Here is a 16,918-nt window from a genome sequence, read left to right as displayed (position 1 = left end):
CAGTCATTTAAGTGCTGTGCTTGTTGAATGTCCTTCCCTATAAGCGTGCTGAAAGTCTGTCATTTTTACTGTAAATTAACAATGTATCTGGTCAAGCACAATTTTTTCCAGAAGTCTACTAAGGGTTGGTAACAGGCTGGTTGGTTGGCTATTTGAGCCAGTAAAGGGGGCTTCACTATTCTTTGGTAGCGGAATGACTTGCTTCCCTCCATGCCTGAGGGCACACACTTTCTAATAGGCTTAATTGAAGATATGGCAAATAGGAGTGGCAATATCATTATTATTATTATATTTATTTATTATTATATTTATTTTCCATTCATATTGTCAGACCCCGGTGGCTTTTGATTGTTGATAGACAATAATTTTTTCACCTCTTCCACACTCACTCTATGGAATTCAAAAGGACAATGCTTGTCTTTCATAATTTAGTCAGATATACACTACCGTTCAAAAGCTTGGGGTCACTTAGAAATGTCATTGTTTATGAAATAAATTTCATTTTTTGTACGTTAAAATAACATCAAATTGATCAGAAATACAGTGTAGACATTGTTGATGTTTTAAATGACTATTGTAGCTGGAAATGCCAGATTAAAAAAAAAAATATATATAGATTTTCAATGAATATCTACGTAGGCGTACAGAGGCCCATAATCAGCGACCATCACTCCTGTGTTCCAATGGCATGTTTTGTTAGCTAATCCAAGTTTATCATTTTAATAGAAAACCCTTTTGCAATGTTAGCACAGCTGAAAACTGTTGGTCTGATTAAAGAAGCAATAAAACTGGCCATCTTTAGACTAGTTAAGTATCTGTAGCGTCAGCATTTGTGGGTTCGATTACAGGCTCAAAATGGCTAGAAACAAAGACTTTTCTTCTGAAACTTGTCAGTCTATTCTTGTTCTGAGAAATGAAGGCTCTTCCATGCGAGAAATTACCAAGAAACTGACGATCTCGTACAATGCTGTGTACTGCTCCCTTCATAGAACAGCGCAAACTGGCTCTAACCAGAATAGAAAGAGGAGTGGGAGGCCCAGGTGCACAACTGAGCAAGAGGACAAGTACATTAGAATGTACAGTTTGAAAAACACATGCCTCACAAGTCCTCAACTGGCAGCTGGCCTTCTAGACTCCTCGCCAATAATTATATGTAGAGGATTGGAGGATTCTAAATTTAACATTAGTGTCTGGTTTGAGAAATAGACGCCTCACAAGTCCTCAACTGGCAGCTTCATTAAATAGTACCCGCAAAACACCAGTCTCAACGTCAACAGTGAAGAGGTGACTCCGGGATGCTGGCCTTCTAGGCATAGTTCCTCGGTCACGTCTTAATCTTTCCTTTTTATTGGCAACTCTGCCTAGAAGGCCAGCTGGTCTTTTAAAATTGTGAACTTGGATTAGCTAACACAAAGTTTCATTGGAACACAGGAGTGATGGTGGCTGATAATGGGCCTCTGTACACCTATGTAGATAGTCATTTACAACATTAACAATGTCTACACCGTATTTCTGATAAATATGATATTTTAATGGACATTTTTTAAAATTTTCTTTCAAAAACAAGGAATTTTCTAAGTTGCCCCAAACTTTTGAACGTTAGTGTCAGCGTTTGTTGCTGGCATGTCATGGCTAAGTTTTCTTATCTTGCCAATGAAAAAGTAATTAAAGTAGTTTGCAATATCAGTGGGTTTTGTGATGAGTGAACCTTTTGATTCAATGAATGATCGAGATGAGTTGGCTTTTTCACAAAAAATATAATTTAAGGTGATCCAAAGCTTTTTACCCTCATTCTTTATATTATTTATTTTTGTTTCATAGTTTATTTATTTAGTCACATGATTTCTTAAATTACTGTACGTTTGCCAATAGTTTGGGCTGCCAGACTTACAGTTGAAGTCAGAAGTTTACATACACTTAGGTTGGAGTCATTAACTCATTTTTCAACCACTCCATTTATTTCTTGTTAACAAACTAAAGTTTTGGCAAGTCTGTTAGGACATCTACTTTGTGCATGACACAAGTAATTTTTCCAACAATTGTTTACAGACAGATTATTTCACTTATAATTCACTGTATCACAATTCCAGTGGGTCAGAGGTTTACATACACTAAGTTGACTGTGCCTTTAAACAGCGTGGACAATTCCAGAAAATGATGTCATGGCTTTAGAAGCTTTGATAGGCTAATTGACATAATTTGAGTCAATTGGAGGTGTACCTGTGGATGTATTTCAAGGCCTACCTTCAAACTCAGTGCCTCTTTGCTTGACATCGTGGAAAATCAAAAGAAATCACCCATGACTTAAGAAACTATTGTAGACCTCCACAAGTCTGGTTCATCCATTGGAGCAATTTCCAAATGCCTGAAGGTACCACGTTCATCTGTACAAACAATAGTACGGAAGTGTAAACACCATGGGACCATGCAGCCTCCAAAACCACCATTAAAAAAAGCCAGACTGCAAACCGCAACTGCAAAAGATCGTACTTTTTGGAGAAATGTCCTCTGGTCTGATGAAACAAAAATAGAACTGTTTGGTCATAATGACCATCGTTATGTTTGGAGGAAAAAGGGGGATGTTTGCAAGCCGAAGAACACCATCCCAACCGTGAAGCACGGGGGTGGCAGCATCATGTTGTGGGGGTGCTTTGCTGCAGATGGGACTGGTGCTCTTCACAAAATAGATGGCATCATGAGGATGAAAATTATGTGGATATATTGACGCAACATCTCAAGACATCAGTCAGGAAGTTAAAGCTTGGTCACAAATGGGTCTTCCAAATGGACAATGACCCCAAGCATACTTCCAAAGTTGTGGCAAAATGGCTTCAGGACAACAAAGTCAAGGTATTGGAGTAACCATCACAAAGCCCTGACCTCAACCCTATAGAAAATTTGTGGGCAGAACTGAAAAAGTGTGTGCGAGCAAGGAGGCCTACAAACCTGACTCAGTTTTACACCAGCTTTGTCAGGAGGAATGGGCCAAAATTCACCCAACTTATTGTGGAAAGCTTGTAGAAGGCTATCCAAAATGTTTGACCCAAGTTAAACAATTTAAAGGCAATGCTACCAAATACTAATTGAGTTAATGTAAACTTCTGATCCATTGGGAATGTGATGAAAGAAAAAAAGCTGAAATAAATAATTCTCTCTACTATTCTGACATGTCACATTTTTTAAATAAAGTGGTGATCTTAACTGACCTAAGACAGGGAATTTTTAAATGTCAGGAATTGTTAAACTGAATTGTAATGTATTTGGCTATGGTGTATGTAAATGTTCAACTTCAACTGTATTTGCCATACCTTTTGCCTCCATCCCTCAACTATACAATTTTTCAATTCCTCATCAATCCAAGGGGATTTAAGTTTTTACAGCCAGTTTCTTAATTCGTAACTGGAATAAGCAATTTTATAAATGTGTTAAGTGCAGCGTCTGGTTGCTCCTCATTACACACCACAGACCAGCAAATATTCTTTACATTGTCAACATAATGATCACTATAAAACGTATTGTATGACTTCGTATTAGGCCCAGCCTTTGGATCTTTGGTTTTCCTAGATAGTGATCACAATATAGTAGCCATATGTCAGATGGATCTGGATACTGCTTTCAAGCATATTTCTGCAGCATTAGTAAAGATGTGAACCTGATCCAGGTTGCAGGCACTGGTTACAGTTTTGAAGCTTTTTCTTGAGTGGGCAGCTTGATGAAAAGCCAGTCAATATTTAAATCACCCAGAAAATATACTTCTCTGTTGATATTGCATACATTATCAAGCATTTCACACATGTTATCCAGATACTGACTGTTAGCACTTGGTGGTCTATAGCAGCTTCCCACAAAAATGAGCTTCAGGTGAGGCAGATGAACCTGTATCCATTTTACTTCAACAGTATTTGACGTGAGATTTACAGGAATGTGTTTATGAATATGGACCGCAACATTGCCCCCGTTGGCATTTCTGTCTTTTCGGTAGATGTTGTAGCCATGTATTCCTACCACTGTATCATCAAAGCTATTATCGAAGTGAGTTTCAGAGATGGTCAGAATATGATTGTCATCTGTTCCAATACATTTATTGGGCAATTGTAGCACTTTTCTGGGTTGCTTGATTTGTTTTTAATGCTTTACTGGGAAGCTTTTCAGAAGTCGACATTATGTTTTTATTAATAAATTTGCAAACATTTCTAAAAACCTTTTGTTGCTTTGTCATGGTGTATTTTGTGTAGATTGGAGGGAAAATAACAATTTAATCAATTTTAGAAATAAGGCTGTAACGTGACAATGTGGAAAAAGTCAAATGGTTGGAAATATTTTCCGAATGCAATGTACAAGACTATTTGTCATTCAGGAGTCATGGTAGCCATGTTTTTTTCTCAATTTTAAAGGGGCTTAATTTCTAATATAGCAATTAGGCGGTCCGCCCAAGGATTTCAATGGCAGACAAGTACTTGGTCCCTATTCACAAGGCAGAATATTTTCCCTTTTGCTCTTCCTCACTCTCTGTCACTCACATTCTGTCGAACACCTACTCTATAATTCACAAATCCTCCGCTTAAAGAATGAATGGGAGCCATTTCTCTTGAGTTGTTTGGTGATGTATGCTAGCCACCTCTGTCCCAGGCAGCCAGCCTCACTCAAGTGTCACTCTGTCCCCTGCTTCATCTGAGCCCCTTACAGTTGGGTCACAGAAAGGGGGGTGTTTTTTTGATGTGTGTGTATAAGGAGAAAGCGCTAGCAAACCAACATGTGACCGTACTCTCCGAGGTTAATCCTCCCAGGCAGATGCAGGCCTATAGTTGCATGAGTAGTAAGCAGAGATACAGTGGCGGGGGAGGATGTGATATTTATTTAAACTGTGAAGCCTTACGCATGGGTATCTGATCAGTCCCTGGATAAAAGGGTGGGGTTGATAGTGTGATTAGAGAAATGAAGGAGAGATGCTCCTCTCATCAGCAGTGCTGGCAAAGAGCAATCTACTTTCCACAGAGGAGAGCAGGAGGGAGATAGGCAGAAAGAGTGGGGGGGCAATCAGAGGGAAGTGAGCGAGAGAGGGGAGGTGGGGAGAGGAGAAGGATGGGCTAGGCAGTGGATTGGTTACAGAGATGGGATGGGAGGAAGGGAAAAAGCAGGAGGGGGAGAAGAGTATGTGCTCAGCTGGAATCAAAGCACAGTGGAGAACCGTGTCGTCCCACATTACAGCTTCACACCACCATGGCCCCAGTCCAGCTTCTGTCTTATCATGGCTCACGACAGAAAACGCGTTTCCACTGCTCTTTAATAGCGTAGAGTTTTACACCACTCCAGCCAATGCTTGGCATTGCGCACGGTGATCTTAGGCTTGTGTGCGCGGCTGATCGGCCATGAAAACCCATTTCATGAAGCTCCCGATGAACAGTTCTTGTGGCGACGTTGCTTCCAGAGGCAGTTTAGAACTCAGTAGTGAGTGTTGCGTCTGAGGACAGATGATTTTTTACGTGCTACGTGCTTCAGCACTCGACTGTCACGTTCTGTGAGCTTGTGTGGCCTACCGTTTTGTGGCTTAGTTGTTGTTGCTCCTAGACATTTCTACTTCATAATAACAGCACTTACAGTTGACGGGCAGCTCTAGCTGGGTGGAACTTTGATGAACTGACTTATTGGCAAGGTGGGATCCTATGACAGTGCCATGTCCACATACTTTTGTATTTATAGTGTGTCTAATAACAGTACGGAGAAAAATCTAACTAATTGGCATATTCAATGATTGTAAATAAATGAAGTGCACCGATGGAGAGAGTTGCAGGCTCACATCTATCAAATCAGAGAGTGGGAGAAGATCATAGAAATAGAATCTAAGGCACACACTTTTCTCTCAACACAGCAATGTGTTGCACTCAAAACATGCAGTCTATTGCAAACTTAAGCCCGGACACAGCCCAACCCAAATCAATTCTCAGAATATCTTGTGTGGACTGAGAATCTAAGTTTTCACGTTACATATTTTTTGGGGTGGGGGCAGGAGAATTAATGAGGCGGCAACTTGATTTCAAGTAACTGTCCAATGTTTCCACATTTCGATTAAATATGACCTATAACTAACTATACTGAATACAATTATGTAAAGTGTTGGTCCCATGTTTCATGAGCTGAAATAAAAGATCCCAGAAATGTTCCATATGCACAAAAAGCTTATTTCTATCAAAATCTGTGTACAAATTTCTTTACATCCGTGTTAGCGAGATTTTCTCCTTTGTCAAGATAAAAAATCCACCTGACAGGTGTGGCATATCAAGAAGCTGATTAAACAGCATGATCAGGTGCATGATCGGGTGCACCTTGTGCAGTGGCCAATAGAAGGCAACTCTAAAATATGGAGTTTTGTCACAGAACACACTACCACAGATGTCTCAAGTTTTGAGAGAGCCTGCAATTGGCATGCTGACTGCACCAATGTCCACCAGAGCTTTTGCCAGAGAATTTAATGTTAATTTCTCGACCATAAGTTGTTTTAAAGAATTCTGCAGTACGTCCAACAGGCCTCACAATCGCAGACCACATGTAATCACGCCAGCCAGGAAGGACCTCCACATCCGGCTTCTTCACCTGCTGGATCGTCTGAGAACAGCCACCCGGTCAGCTGATGAAACAGTGGGTTTGCACTACCGAATCATTCCTGCACAAATGTTCAGAAACAGTCTCAGGGAAGCTCATTTTTGTGCTCTTAGTCCTCACCTGGGTCTTGACCTGACTGCAGTTCGGCTTCGTAACCGACTTCAGTGGGCAAATGCTCACCTTCGATTGCCACTGGCACGCTGGAGAAGTGCGCCGTTCACGGATGAATCCCGGTTTCTGCTGTACCGGGCAGATGTCAGGCAGCGCGTGTGCAAGCGGTTTGCTGATGTCAATGTGCTCCACGGTGGAGGTGTGGTTATGATATGGGCAGGCATAAGCTACGGACAACGAACACAATTGCATTTTATCGATGGCAGTTTGAATGCACAGAGATACCGTTACAAGATCCTGAGGCCCATTGTCGTGCCATTCATCCGCCGCCATCACCTCATGTTTCAGCATGATAATGCACGGCCCCATGTCACAAGGTTCTGTACACAATTCCCGGAAACTGAAAATGTCTCAGTTCTTCAATAGCCTGCATACTCACCAGATATGTCACTCATTTAGCATGTTTGTGATGGTCTGGATCAACGTGTACAACAGCTTGTTCCAGTTTCTGCCAATATCCAGCAAATTCGCACAGTCATTGAAGAGTGGGACAGCATTCCACAGGCCACAATCAACAGCCTGATCAATTCTATGCGAAGGAGATGTCTCGCTGCATGAGGCATCAGATACCGATTGGTTTTCTGATCCATGCCCCTACCTTTAAAAAAAAAATGTTTAAGGTGTCTGTGACCAATAGATGCATATCTGTATTCCCAGTCATGTGAAATCCATATATTAGGGCCTATTGATTTTTTTTAAATTGACTGTTTTCCTTATATGAATTGTAACTCAGTAATTTAAAAAAAATGGTTGCATTTGTTTTTGTTCAGTGTAACTACAGTATGAGTGAAATAGTTGTACTTCCAAAAAATGCTAATTATGTCAAAAGCAGCCTTTCTCTGTTGGAATGGTGTGGGCGTACCCCAACAACAGAGTGGTGTCAGCGTAAACCTGTAATAAAAAATATGAATGCAAGTAGACCTCTGATTCGCCAGCTCATCCTCCTCAGCAGGATGACATAAAGTGTTTTTTTCTCCAACTTATGCATTCGCCACAAATATGAGTATAGGATGAGTCAACAACATTGTCTATGAGTTAACAGAATATGAATTTTTAAAAATGAGATTTTCACCTTCACAATTAGTTTAACTTGGATTGCTGTTATTAGAATTTCTAACATTGCCAACAGTGGAAGTTATGAGAGCGTGCTCTGGTCTGATGCTGTAGCTAGCTAGGGGTGTTTCTCCATACACACACAGTGCTGAGAACGGTCTTTTCTAGCATTATATCCAAAGGGCTTTGCATGTCAGGGATGCCTGACTTTGCGAGTGTGTGTTTGTATTTATTGTGGATCCCCATTAGCTGCTGCCAAGGCAGCATGTGTTTGTGCTGCTTCAGTCCCACTGTTCCATAAGGTGTTTTTTTTATGTATTTTTAATGTAATTGTACTGCTTGCATCTGTTACTTGATGTGGAATACCTCTCATGAATACAAGTAGTGATGAAGTCAATCCCTCCACTTTCAGCCAGGCGAGATTGACATGCATATTATAAATATTAGCTCTCTGTGTACATCCAAGGGCCAGCCGTGATGCCGTTCTGAGCCAATTGCAATTTATTTTGTTGAAATGTCCCTTTTTGTGACGACTGAACAGTAGTCCTGGTGCGACAACTAGGGCCTGGTAAAAACTAGGTAGAGCAGTGCTTTATTATGGACATCTTAGCTACTGTTGTATCAATATGTTTTGACCATGACAGTTTACAATCTAGGGTTACTCCAAGCAGTTTAGTCACCACAACTTGTTCAATTTCCACATTTATTTATTACAAGTTTTAGTTGAGGTTTAGGGTTTAGTGAATGATTTGTCCCAAATACAGTGCTTTTAGTTTTAGAAATATTTAGGATTAACTTATTCCTTGCTACCCACTCTCGAAGTAACTGCAGGTATTTTGTTAAGTGTTGCAGTCATGTTAGATGCTGTAGTAGCTGACATGTATAGTGTTAAGTCATCTCAATACATAGACACACTGGCTTTACTCAAAGCCTGTCATTAGTAAAGATTGAAAAAAGTAAGGGGCCTAGACAGCTGCCCTGGGGAATTCCAGATTCTACCTGGATTATGTTGGAGAGGCTGCCATTAAAGAACACCCTTTGCGTTCTGTTTGACAGGTAACTCCTTATCCCCAATATAGCAGGGAGTGTAAAGCCACAACACACAGGTTTTTCCAGCAGCAGACTATGATCGATAACGTCAAAAGCCGCAATGAAGTCTAACAATCTTTATTATCAATTTCTTTCAGCCAATCAGCCATTTGTGTAAGTGCTGTGCTTGTTGAACGTCCTTTCCTTTAAGTGTTCTGAAAGTTTGTCAGTTTGTTTACTGTAAAATAGCATTGTATCTGGTCAAACACAATTATTTCCAGAAGTTGACTAAGGGTTCGTATCAGGCTGATTGGTCGGTTATTTGAGCCAGTAAAGGGGGCTTTACTATTCTTAGGTAGCGGAATGACTTTAGATTCCCGCCAAGCCTGATTCCCGCCAATGACTTTGGATTCCCGACAACACTTTCTATTCGGCTTGAATTGAAAATATGGCAAATAGGAGTGGCAATATCGTCTTCTATTATCCTCAGTAATTTTCCATCCAAGTGTGTTACTCAGGACTAGGTTTGCAAAATTCCGTGAATGTTTTTTAAAGCTCTCAGGTAATTCCGAAATTATGATTTCCTCCTTATTCTCTCCTGATTCCAGGAATCTTTCAACTAGGATTTCTGGAAAACCTGGACATTTTGAGAAGTTAGACATTTTGCTACCCTGCTCATGAGTGCAAGCTTCTGTATGACCTCAAAACTATGTGTCCTTCATACTTGCTATATTTCAATGTGGAACTAAATAAGCCATTGCCATGTTTCCCTCAGGACGGGTTTGTGGTGAGGATATACGCGACCAGTACGGACCCAGCACTGCAGCAGGAGCTCCAGTTGAAACTGGCCAGGAAGTGTCTCCATGCCTGCGGCATCTCTCTGTTCGACCTGGAGAAAGACCTACACATCATCAGTGAGTCCTACTGACTGTGCTCCGCAGTGAAATTTCCCCCTGGTACAGAGCTAGGATCCGCTTCCCCTCCCCCAATCCGAACCTTAACCATTAGTGGGGAAAATGGAAAACTGACCCAAGATCAGCGTCTAGGGGAAACTTTATGCTACACCATCTCGCTCTGTCAGATATTGGCATATGAGGCGTCATATGTGTGGGTTTAAGAGCTTAATAGACTGGAGACTGTTGATTTAGTGACCGTGGACAAACTCATTGTAAGGGTTGGAATGGAATGAAAGCAAACCATGTTTGTTACCTTTCTATTCATTCCATTCCAGTGATTGCAATGAGCCAGTCTCCATATGTGTGTCTGTTTGTGTATCTGTCTCTGTGTGTTTCAATAATGTCTTTGTTTAACAGTGAATTTGTGCATATGTGTTTCTCTGCAGAAGTCCATACATCAAAATGTGTGTGTCTGTGTTTTCCAGGTACGGGGTTTGATGAGGAGGCAGCATTGCTGGGAGCAGGCAGGGAATTTGCTCTGATGAAAACAGCCTCAGGAAAGGTAAGAACGTGAGAATTGTACAAACTGAGATGCACGTGACTGCAGCATAAAAATGTTAATGGTAGTTTGTGTGTGGGTGAATAAGCAAATGGTAATTAATCTGCTACTCCTAGTTTTGGAGTGTGACCAGCAACACAAGGGCTCGGCTTGTTTTGTTCTTCCTCGCCACACACACACACACACACACACACACACACACACACACACACACACACACACACACACACACACACACACACACACACACACACACACACACACACACACACACACACACACACACACACACACACACACACACACACACACACACACACACACACACACACACACACACACACACACTGTCTTCTTCCTCGCCACACACACACACACACACACACACACACACACACACACACACACACACACACACACACACACACACACACACACACACACACACACACACACACACACACACACACACTGTCTTCCTGTAACAGTGAGGACCTTGACACAGGACCTTCGAATGAGGACAATTTCACTTCAAAACTTGAATGAAAAAATAGACATGCAGAGCACCATTCTGAGGACCTGTGGTTGCTAGGTAGTTTCTGCATCACATCTCCTTATTTGAGTGTCCGCAGCCTACTAGGCTGTTTCTGTCTGGCGAGTTGAAAACCTTACAGGAATGTTCTGCGAATATTGAAGACCTCATTCAAAACAACATGCAGGGAAAGTTTAGAGTTTTTGTTCATGTTTTATTCAAACCCCCAATACTGCAAAATGAGCATGATGAAGTGAAATTGTAAAATTCAGTGTCTGGACATTTCTTTAACATTTATATCCGAAATACAGATTTGGTTCTGAAAGTGCACTGCTCCTTTAACTTCTTATGGCTGCAGGGGCAGTATTGGGTAGCTTGGAAGAAAGGTGCCCAGAGTAAACGGCCTGCTCCTCAGTCCCAGTTACTAAAACTGTTTGAATTATGTCTGAGTATAACAGAACTCATATGGCAGGCAAAAACCTGAGAAAAATTCCAAACAGGAAGTGGAAAATCTGAGACTGGTCGAGTTTCAACCAAGATCCCATTGAAATCACAGCAAAATTTGAATGAGTATTCACTTCCTACGGCTTCCACTAGATGTCAACAGTCTGTAGAACTTTGTCGAATGACTCTAATGTGAAGGGGGGCCGAAGGAGACAGGAATGAGTCACCACTGCCATGAGGTGAACATTCTTTGACCACGCGCGTTCACGTGAGAGGCAGCTCCGTTCCATCGCTCATCTGAAGTCAATGTAATTCTCCGGTTGGAATGTTATTCAAGATTTATTTGAACAACATTCTAAAGATTGATTCAATACATCGTTTGACATGTTTCTACTGACTGTTACGGAACTTTTGGACATTTCGTCAGGTTTTAGTGAACGCGCTTCGTGATTTTGAATTGTTTACCAAACGCGCTAACCAAAGTAGCTAATTGGACATAATTAACGGACATTATCGAACAAATCAAGCATTTATTGTGGACCTGGGATTCCTGGGAGTGTATTCTGATGAAGATCATCAAAGGTAAGGGAATATTTATCATGTATTTTCTGTATGTTCTGAGCTCCGTCTCAGATTATTGCATGGTTTGCTTTTTCCGTAAAGTTTTTTTTCAAAATCTGACACAGCGGTTGCATTAAGGAGAGGTATATCTATAATTCCATGTGTATAACTTTATCATCTACATTTATGATGAGTATTTCTGTTGAAATTATGTGGCTATGCAAAATCCCTCGATGTTTTTGGAACTAGTGAATGTAATGCGCCAAAGTAAACTCACATACACAAAGACTTGAAAATACTCCTTTAACCTGTCTCCTCTCCTTCATCTACACTGATTTGAAGTGGATTTAAGAAGTAATATTAAGGGATCATAGCGTTCACCTGGCCAGTCAATGTCATGGAAAGAGCAGGTATTCTTAATGTTTTGTACACTCAGTGCCATGCCATGAATTGAATATTAAGTGTGATAAAACGGATACATTTATGACTACGAGTATGATGAGATCAGCCACCCCTACAAACTACCACAACAAGAATAGCTGCATCACTTCCATCATGAAAAAATAACATCATTACTGCCTTTTTGTGTCGTTTGCAATAGCCTACTGTCACAACACAGACAAAGAACTAAGATGGTTCCAAAATATTGAGCACTGAGCAGCAGCTGAAAGGATAACAGACCATCTGTTTTGCCGGGAACCTTTAGCGCCTTAAGTTTTCCAAAATGATGCCACACTTTTTTTCCAAAATGATGCCACACATTTCTCACAGCTGCTCCAGGGCCTCTTGGGTTGAGGAGTCATTCTCTTCTATTTATTCTGTTGTAATTCCAGGAATCTTACAACCAGGATTTGGGGAAAATAAGGGAATTTTGAGGAAGTTATTTTGCAACCCTAGTCTAGACCTGTATTCTATCTTCTAGTGATCCTGTCAGCACACTGCGGTGTATTACATTTTGTTGACAAAACCAGCACATGATATGCTATTTAGATATTGATATTAACAGCACATTGTGCGATTTTAATAAATACAGAATGACCTAGCATTGAGATGATGGTGGATATAACCAGGTAGCCTGGTCACTCACCTGGAGTGACCGTCGAGTTCACCCGACATTATGGGGTTGAAGTGGCTGGGGAGCAGGGTGGGTTCCCTGGCATGGGACTGTAGCTTGGCAGGTAGCCAAATCTATGTTGTTGCTGTTGCGGCTGAGGTCCTTTTTGTCCCCTAGTGATCCCTATGACGCAGGGCATAGTGGCCCCCGTGCCTTGCCTCATCAACATGCGTTCTGCTGCAGGAGTCTCCTCTCGCGATGCTATAAGCTGTAGAGCTCCCGCTGCTGCTGAAAACAGTTTAGCCCCATACTTGTCTGTACGTACAGTGGATTAATGTATCCTCCTGTATACATTGTATCCAACTGAGCTACAGTCCCGTGTAGCTCAGTTGGTAGAGCATGGCACTTGCAGCGCCACGGTTGTGGGTTCGATTCCCACGGGGGACTAGTATTAAAAAAAAAAAATGTATGCACTCACTACTACTGTAAGTCACTCTGGATAAGAGTGTCTGCTAAATGACGTAAATGTAATGTAAATGTATGCATGATGACTGTCTTTCACCTGGGAGTTTAGAGGAGGCTGCAGAGACAGAGGATGGGAAACATTTATACTTTTTACCTGTGAAAACAGCCTTCGCATCGTGCAAATTGCAGTGTCCCAAAATAACAATTACATTTGAAATAGACTGGATGGCATTAAATTTAGAGGTAGAGGAATGGATGGAGAAGAGAGTAGGGGACTGAATTTTAAAAATTCAGTATAACTAGCTATAATGGTTAAGACTGGTGGTTAGGAGAGGAGAGAGGGAATGAACTACGCCCACATTAGAAAGGTGGGGAACAGGGAAGTGGTAGGTAACTGGTGCTCGAGAGACACAACGTCTGCTGGTTTCCTTAATTTCCCCCTGGCACTTAACTGATTCATTCACTATGACTGATTGGTCAGAGTGCACATACCTCGTTTAAACTGGTTTAATCTGGTGTGTTGGGGCAGGGTAAAAAACAACAAAAAACTTTGATCATCCATAACCAAGATTTCCCATGACTGATGTTCCCACTCTGCCTAGCCCATCTCTTACCTGCTGTGGGCCATGCAGCCTCTGTTGCAGCTGTAGCCTGAGCTGGTTGGGTGGCAGCCGGAGCTGGTTGGCCATATCAGGCGCTCTTGCCATGTCAGGCCTCTGTGTCATGCCCACACCCCCAAGGAAAGCCCTCCTGGGCGTCACAAAGCCTTCCATGCCATGTGCCCCTGCCATCGCTTAGTGGAACTGGGCTGGGGTTCCAGGGTTGAACGGAGAGGTGTAGCTGGGCAGCTTGGGGTTCATTTTAGATGGGGGTGGCAGCGGGGGGCTGTGAGGGGAACCATTGAGGGATGGAGTTGAAGCAGTCGCCCTGGGGAGAGGAATGGATAGGGTCAATACTGGGTTAATTACAGTCAAACAAACACCCCAGGACCAAACCAATCATTACATCAGGCATGTATTGATGATTAACTGCACTGATGGAAAATAACACTTCTATTGTGCCCTGGACAGGAATCTACAGTGAGTGTAGAAAACATTAAAAACACCTGCTCTTTCCATGACATAGACTGACCAGGTGAAACCTATGATCCCTTATTGATGTCACTTGTTAAATCCACTTCATTCAGTGTAGATGAAGGGGAGGAGACAGGTTAAAGAATCATTTTTAAGCCTTGAGAAAATTGATACATGGATTGTGTATGTGTGCCATTGAGGGTGAATGTGCAAGACAACAGATGAAGTACCTTTTGAACGGGGTATGGTAGTAGGTACATTTTTGAAGGTGTTCTTAGTTGTAGTTCCCGAGGGGCGCGGTTGTCTATGGCACTGCCTCTCAGTGCAAGAGGTGTCACTACAGGCTCTGGGTCGAATCTACACCACACTGACCAAATAGTTATTTTGTTGGCATTTACGTATGTCCCCATTACCAGTAAAACATCATAAAAACCTAGTTCTTTCACTTGCTGTGCTTTTTCGTTGTTCATTTCTTCAGTCGTTTCATTCTCAACCACGATTTCTATAGAACGCCGTTTGGGTCTTTGCATGTCAAAAAAGATACGCGTCAATAACACTATTTGACGTGTCAAATAACACAATTTGACTAAACAGGACCTGAATATGACTGCACGTCGCATAATAATTTAACACGTTCCTTAAGTTTTTACGTAGTTATTACAGAAGCACTCGTATTTCATATGTCACAACAATTCATCGATATGTATGCTATGATGCTGGGAAAGTTGTCTCGCGCACCAACAGTGCTGGTCATAAAAAAAAAAAGCTAGCTAGCTCATGAATGCAAACAATGGTCTTCCCCAAAAACATAGCAAAACGACATTTACATTTAAGTCATTTAGCAGACGCTCTTATCCAGAGCGACTTACAAATTGGAAAGTTCATACATATTCATCCTGGTCCCCCCGTGGGAATTGAACCCACAACCCTGGCGTTGCAAGCGCCATGCTCTACCAACTGAGCCACACGGGAACACTGTTTCAGTAGCTATAATTAGCTAGCAGTCTATCTAAAATAACCCTAATTTATAAGACAGTACTTAGTTGATTAATGGTGGTCAGACCCATCTATGTGAAGCTAGCCACAATAGTGGACTTTGCGTTTAGCCTGTTGGGGATGGGGGCGCTGTTTAGACTATTTATGCTAATTTGGCTAATTTTTTAAACGGCTTCCCACAAAATCCTTGATCGTACAATATGCATATTATTATTATTATTGGATAGAAAACAGTCTATAGTTTCTATAGGAGTTGAAATTTTGTCTCTAAGTGGAACAGAGCCCATTCTACAGCAATTTCCCTGACATGGAGTCAGATTTGAGAAATGTTGGCCACTCTTCTGAAGTCAGTTAAAAGGGCACTGTCATTGCTATGACTATACGGACACTTCTTACGTCTTCCCCTGGATGCCTTTACGTGATGACGATTCCAACGGGGTCGATTGCGCGTTCACAGGCCCTACAAATGAAAAAACCCTGAAGCTAGTCATTCTTTTGGAGCTGCGTCATGAGCCTAGAGGACACCGGCGCGCACCTGTTCCAAGCGTTAGTTTAGCCTGTTATATTTCTCCGGTCATCTTTTCACTCGTTATAGGAGTTAAAAACATCATAAGGTAGTTAATTTAAAGCGTTTTATAGCAATTTATATCCGTTTAGTGCGATTTTGGGACATTTATTTTTGCAACGATGTGAAAAGTTGGGCACGCTTTTCAGTTCATCCCGAACGCAGTTGACATTTCCACATGGCAAGAGGACAGCTTTCCACCAAAAGACGATTTCTCCCAAGAAAGGATCCTTTGCCCAAGATACTGATGGAAGAACAGCTCAAGGTAGGACATTTTTATTATGATAAATCGTGTTTCTGTCGAAACATTTTAGTGGCTTAGGACGCCATGTTTTTTGACGTAGCTTCGCTTGGCGCAAACTGTATTGAAAAGTAAGGATAAATAAAAAAATGTAATAACGCAATTGTATTAAGAATTAAATTGTCTATCAATCCCTGTCCACCCTATATTTTTTAGTCACGTTTATGAGTATTTATGTATAAGAGTAGATCACTGTCTAAGTGGCGCAAGGACTTTTTCTTTACCAGCTTGTCTACATTTCACATTGTCTAACCATGATTTTGGTGGCTAAATATAAACATTTTCGATCAAACTGTATATGCATGTTGTAATGTGATGTTACAGGAGTGTCATCGGAAGAATTCTGAGAAGGTTAGTGAAAAAATTAATATCTTTTGGCGATGTTGACTTTTATCGCTCACTTGGCTAGAATCAATGCTGGGCTGCTAATTGCTATGTGCTAAGCTAATATAACGATTTATTGTGTTTTCGCTGTAAGACACTTAGAAAATCTGAAATATTGTCTGTATTCACAGGATCTGTGTCTTTCGATTCGTGTATGCTGTGTATTTTTACGAAATGTTTGATTAGTAGTTAGGTAAACACGTTGCTCATTGTAATTATTCTAGTCCATTTGTGA

At 41.4% G+C, this 16,918-nt stretch overlaps 1 protein-coding gene across 26 annotated transcripts in view; it reads left to right on the top strand.

Moving 5' to 3' along the window:
• LOC129821430 (E3 ubiquitin-protein ligase MYCBP2) overlaps positions 1-16,918 on the top strand; it is a 294,275-nt gene that overhangs the window by 72,678 nt on the left and 204,679 nt on the right. For all 26 annotated transcript variants that reach the window (XM_055879088.1, XM_055879085.1, XM_055879096.1 and 23 more), the window contains exons 10-11: positions 9,629-9,767; positions 10,235-10,311. In XM_055879088.1, coding sequence (XP_055735063.1) covers positions 9,629-9,767; positions 10,235-10,311 — 216 coding nt within the window. The remainder of the gene's footprint in view (positions 1-9,628; positions 9,768-10,234; positions 10,312-16,918) is intronic.

The sequence above is a fragment of the Salvelinus fontinalis genome, chromosome 23, assembly GCF_029448725.1.
Source record: "Salvelinus fontinalis isolate EN_2023a chromosome 23, ASM2944872v1, whole genome shotgun sequence".
Classification (NCBI taxonomy): Eukaryota; Metazoa; Chordata; class Actinopteri; order Salmoniformes; family Salmonidae; genus Salvelinus; species Salvelinus fontinalis.
This window is presented reverse-complemented; position numbering and strand designations above follow the sequence as displayed.